The following is a 5,687-nucleotide window of genomic DNA, read 5'->3' as shown; positions in this document are numbered from 1 at the left end:
AATGTATAGTTTTGCTTATTTTTAAAAAACATTGCTCTGATTTTCAGACTCCTAACCAAGCCCCAAAGTTTTATGTGAATACTGTCAGCTACCTTCTCCAGCTTGCTGCTGTTTGTGTAAAGGGTCTTTTCATATGCAAAAGAAGGGGGAGGGGGGAGTGTCTTATTTGCCACTTGCAGTGGGCTTTCCAGCTGCCTTTTCAACAGAGCCAAACTGACAGCTTCTAAGTAAGTTTTTAAACAGTTTTATACTGGATTTTTATATCGGTATCTGTGCATCTTATTCTTTATAGTAGTGTCTATTACATGCAGTTATATGAAAATGAGTGTATACTGTCCCTTTAAGTTCAGGGATCTAACACAGACTTTAAAACACAAGACCACGTTTACCACATTTCCATTGATGTTACAAATTACTTTACAAGCAGTTTTGTTTGTATTGTGTTTTAAGATGACAAGCTTATATTTTGGTAGGTTCAACTATTCCAAAATCCCACAAAATATCAGATGCACTAATGTTAAAAATATGAATTAAAACAAAAATAAACACATTATTGTAATAGAAATAGATTTCTATTTTAATATGGAATCTGAATAATGAAATGATTGATTCAGGGAACCCAGTTGTCTCACAGAAACAGTCCTGGTATGACCAGTGTTAAATATATTACAACAGGTTATAGGTTTAAGGTACCAAGCGGTTAACCATCTTCAGCCTTCATAATAAACGTGCAACTTCGTAGCATCTACAAATCAGGCAGTTACCACACATCAGGATGTCCCAATAGCTTCTGCCATATAAGGCACTGTGAGTCAAGTTAGTTTTGTAGCATACATAATTAAAACAACATTTTCTCACTGTAAACAAACAGTACAAATGGTCTATCACAAGAACAGTTCATGGAGGCATTAAAAATTAGGTCTTCTCTTCCGTCCAGTAAATTTATTGTCAGGTCGAACCTCCCTGCAATAAGGAAACCACAATGTGTCAGAGTGTAAATGGGTGGCATTTTATAAAAAAAAATAAACAAAAATGATCAAAAATACAAAAACAAGTGCGGTCACTAAGTTATATCAGCAAGGAAAAAAAAACCAGAATTTATGCTTACCTGATAAATTGTGTGTCCGGTCCACGGCGTCATCCTTACTTGTGGGAACCAATACCAAAGCTTTAGGACACGGATGAAGGGAGGGAGCAAATCAGGTTACCTAAACGGAAGGCCCCACGGCTTGCAAAACCTTTCTCCCAAAAACAGCCTCCGAAGAAGCAAAAGTATCAAATTTGTAAAATTTGGCAAAAGTGTGCAGTGAAGACCAAGTCGCTGCCTTACATATCTGATCAACAGAAGCCTCGTTCTTGAAGGCCCATGTGGAAGCTACAGCCCTAGTGGAGTGAGCTGTGATTCTTTCAGGAGGCTGCAGTCCGGCAGTCTCATAAGCCAATCGGATGATGCTTTTAAGCCAAAAGGAAAGAGAGGTAGAAGTTGCTTTTTGACCTCTCCTTTTACCAGAATAGACGACAAACAGAGAAGAAGTTTGTCTGAACTCTTTTGTAGCTTCTAAGTAGAATTTTAGAGCACGGACTACATCTAAATTGTGTAGCAAACGTTCCTTCTTTGAAACTGGATTCAGACACAAAGAAGGTACAACTATCTCCTGATTAATATTTTTGTTGGAAACAACCTTTGGTAGAAAACCAGGCTTAGTACGCAAAACAACCTTATCTGAATGGAACACCAGATAGGGTGGAGTACATTGTAGAGCAGATAACTCAGAAACTCTTCTAGCAGAAGAAATAGCAACCAAAAACAAAACTTTCCAAGATAACAACTTAATATCTATGGAATGTAAAGGTTCAAACGGAACCCCTTGAAGAACTGAAAGAACTAGATTTAAACTCCAGGGAGGAGTCAAAGGTCTGTAAACAGGCTTGATCCTAACCAAAGCCTGAACAAATGCTTGAACATCTGGCACAACTGCCAGTCGTTTGTGTAGTAGGACAGATAAAGCAGAAATCTGTCCCTTTAGAGAACTCGCAGATAATCCTTTATCCAAACCTTCTTGTAGAAAGGAAAGAATCCTAGGAATCTATCTTATTCCATGGGAATCCCTTGGATTCACACCAGCAGATATATCTTTTCCATATTTTATGGTAAATCTTTCTAGTTACCGGTTTTCTGGCTTGAACCAGGGTATCTATCACGGAATCTGAAAACCCACGTTTTGATAGAATCAAGCGTTCAATCTCCAAGTCGTCAGCTGGAGGGAGACCAGATTTGGATGTTCAAATGGACCCTGAACAAGAAGGTCCTGTCTCAAAGGTAGCTTCCATGGTGGAACCGATGACATATTCACCAGGTCTGCATACCAAGTCCTGCGTGGCCACACAGGAGCTATCAAGATCACCGAGGCCCTCTCCTGTTTGATCCTGGCTACCAGCCTGGGAATGAGAGGAAACGGTGGAAACACATAAGCTAGGTTGAAGGTCCAAGGCGCTACTAGTGCATCCACTAGAGTCACCTTGGGATCCCTGGATCTGGACCCGAAGCAAGGAACCTTGAAGTTCTGACGAGACACCATCAGATCCATATCTGGAATGCCCCATAGTTGCGTCAACTGGGCAAAGATCTCCGGGCGGAGTTCCCACTCCCCCGGATGGAATGTCTGACGACTCAAATAACCCGCTTCCCAGTTTTCCACACCTGGAATGTGGATCGCAGATAGGTGGCAGGAGTGATTCTCCGCCCATTGTATTATTTTTGTCACTTCTTTCATCGCCAGGGAACTCCTTGTTCCCCCCTGATGATTGAGATACGCAACAGTCATCATGTTGTCTGATTGGAATCTTATGAATCTGGCCTTTGCTAGCTGAGGCCAAGCCCTGAGAGCATTGAATATAGCTCTTAGTTCCAGAATGTTTATCGGGAGAAGAGACTCTTCCCGAGACCACAGTCCCTGAGCTTTCAGGGATTCCCAGACCGCGCCCCAGCCCACTAGGCTGGCGTCGGTCGTGACGATGACCCACTCTGGACTGCGGAAGCTCATTCCCTGGGATAGGTGATCCTGGGTTAGCCACCAACGGAGTGAGTCTCTGGTCTTCTGATCTACTTGAATCACTGGAGACAAGTCTGTATAGTCCCCATTCCACTGTTTCAGCATGCACAGTTGTAATGGTCTTAGATGAATTTGCGCAAAAGGAACTATGTCCATTGCTGCAACCATCAATCCTACTACTTCCATGCACTGAGCTACGGAAGGACGAGGAATAGAATGAAGAACTTGACAAGTGTTTAGAAGTTTTGACTTTCTGACTTCTGTCAAGAAAATCCTCATTTCTAAGGAATCTATTATTGTTCCCAAGAAGGGAACTCTTGTCGACGGAGACAGGGAACTTTTTTCTATGTTCACCTTCCATCCGTGAGATCTGAGAAAGGCCAGAACAATGTCTAAGTGAGCCTTTGCCTTTGAAAGAGACGACGCTTGTACTAGAATGTCGTCCAAGTACGGTACTACTGCAATGCCCCTTGGTCTTAGAACCGCTAAAAGGGATCCGAGTACCTTTGTGAAAATCCTTGGAGCAGTGGCTAACCCGAATGGGAGGGCCACAAACTGGTAATGTTTGTCCAGAAAGGCGAACCTTAGGAACTGATGATGTTCTTTGTGGATAGGGATATGTAGATATGCATCCTTTAGATCCACGGTAGTCATAAATTGACCTTCCTGAATTGTGGGTAGAATCGTTTCCATCTTGAACGATGGTACTCTGAGAAATTTGTTTAGGATCTTTAAATCCAGGATTGGTCTGAAAGTTCCCTCTTTTTTGGGAACTACAAACAGATTTGAGTAAAATCCCATTCCTTGTTCCGCCGTTGGAACTGGGTGTATTACTCCCATCTTTAACAGGTCTTCTACACAATGTAAGAATGCCTGTCTCTTTATTTGGTTTGAGGATAAGTGAGACATGTGGAACCTTCCCCTTGGGGGGTAGTTCCTTGAACTCCAGAAGATAACCCTGAGAAACTATTTCTAGCGTCCAGGGATCCTGAACATCTCTTGCCCAAGCCTGAGCAAAGAGAGAGAGTCTGCCCCCCACTAGATCCGGTCCCGGATCGGGGGCTACTCCTTCATGCTGTTTTGTTAGCAGCGGCAGGCTTCTTGGCCTGCTTACCCTTGTTCCAGCCTTGCATCGGTTTCCAGGCTGGTTTGGTCTGTGAGGTATTACCCTCTTGCTTAGAGGATGCAGAATTAGAGCCCGGTCCGTTCCTGAAATTACGAAAGGAACGAAAATTAGACTTATTCTTGGCTTTGAAAGGCCTATCTTGTGGGAGGGCATGGCCCTTTCCCCCAGTGATGTCTGAGATAATCTCTTTCAATTCTGGCCCAAAGAGAGTTTTACCCTTGAAGGGGATATTAAGCAATTTTGTCTTGGATGATACATCCGCTGACCAAGACTTTAGCCAAAGCGCTCTGCGCGCCACAATTGCAAAGCCTGAATTTTTCGCCGCTAATCTAGCTATTTGCAAAGTGGCATCTAAAATAAAAGAGTTAGCCAACTTAAGTGCGTGAACTCTGTCCATAACCTCCTCATATGGAGTCTCTCTACTGAGCGACTTTTCTAGTTCCTCGAACCAGAACCACGCTGCTGTAGTGACAGGAACAATGCACGAAATGGGTTGAAGGTAACCTTGCTGTATAAAAATCTTTTTAAGCAAACCCTCCAATTTTTTATCCATAGGATCTTTGAAAGCACACTTATCCGCGATAGGAATAGTAGTGCGCTTGTTTAGAGTAGAAACTGCCCCCTCGACCTTAGGGACTGTCTGCCATAAGTCCTTTCTGGGGTCGACCATAGGAAATAATTTCTTAAATATAGGAGGGGGAACAAAAGGTATGCCGGGCTTCTCCCATTCCTTATTCACTATGTCCGCCACCCGCTTGGGTATAGGAAAAGCGTCGGGGTGCACCGGAACCTCTAGGAACTTGTCCATCTTGCATAATTTTTCTGGAATGACCAGGTTGTCACAATCATCCAGAGTAGATAACACCTCCTTAAGCAGTGCGCGGAGATGTTCTAATTTAAATTTAAATGTCACAACATCAGGTTCAGCCTGTTGGGAAATTTTTCCTGAATCTGAAATTTCCCCATCTGACAAAACCTCCCTCATGGCCCCTTCAGATTGGTGTGAGGGTATGACAGAACAATCATCATCAGCGCCCTCCTGCTCTTCAGTGTTTAAAACAGAGCAATCGCGCTCTCTCTGATATGCAGGCATTTTGGATAAAATATTTGCTATGGAGTTATCCATTACAGCCGTCAATTGTTGCATGGTAATAAGCATTGGCGCGCTAGAAGTACTAGGGGCCTCCTGCGTGGGCAAAACTGGTGTAGACACAGAAGGAGATGATGTAGAACCATGTCTACTCCCTTCATCTGATGAATCATCTTGGGCAACTTTATTATCTGTGACAGTACTGTCCTTACACATTGACACATTGACTTTCATACATATAGAACATAGCTTATCTGAATTCACAGACATGTTAAACAGGCTTAAACTTGTCAGTAAAACACAAAACCGTTACTGTCTCTTTAAATTTTAAACAGAGCACACTTTATTACTGAATATGTGAAAAAATATGAAGGAATTGTTTAAAATTTACCAAAAGTTCACCACAGTGTCTTAAAGC

At 42.6% G+C, this 5,687-nt stretch overlaps 1 protein-coding gene across 1 annotated transcript in view; it reads right to left on the bottom strand.

Annotated features, from left to right (window-relative positions):
* Nucleotides 1–550: 550 nt before the first annotated feature.
* Nucleotides 551–5,687, bottom strand: part of BUD23 (BUD23 rRNA methyltransferase and ribosome maturation factor) — a 39,967-nt gene continuing 34,830 nt past the window's right edge. Inside the window, exon 12 of the mRNA XM_053706324.1 lies at nucleotides 551–963. Within this exon, the coding sequence (XP_053562299.1) occupies nucleotides 909–963 (55 nt within the window). The 3' untranslated portion in view covers nucleotides 551–908. The remainder of the gene's footprint in view (nucleotides 964–5,687) is intronic.

Source organism: Bombina bombina, chromosome 3 (genome assembly GCF_027579735.1).
Source record: "Bombina bombina isolate aBomBom1 chromosome 3, aBomBom1.pri, whole genome shotgun sequence".
NCBI lineage: Eukaryota > Metazoa > Chordata > Amphibia > Anura > Bombinatoridae > Bombina > Bombina bombina.
This window is presented reverse-complemented; position numbering and strand designations above follow the sequence as displayed.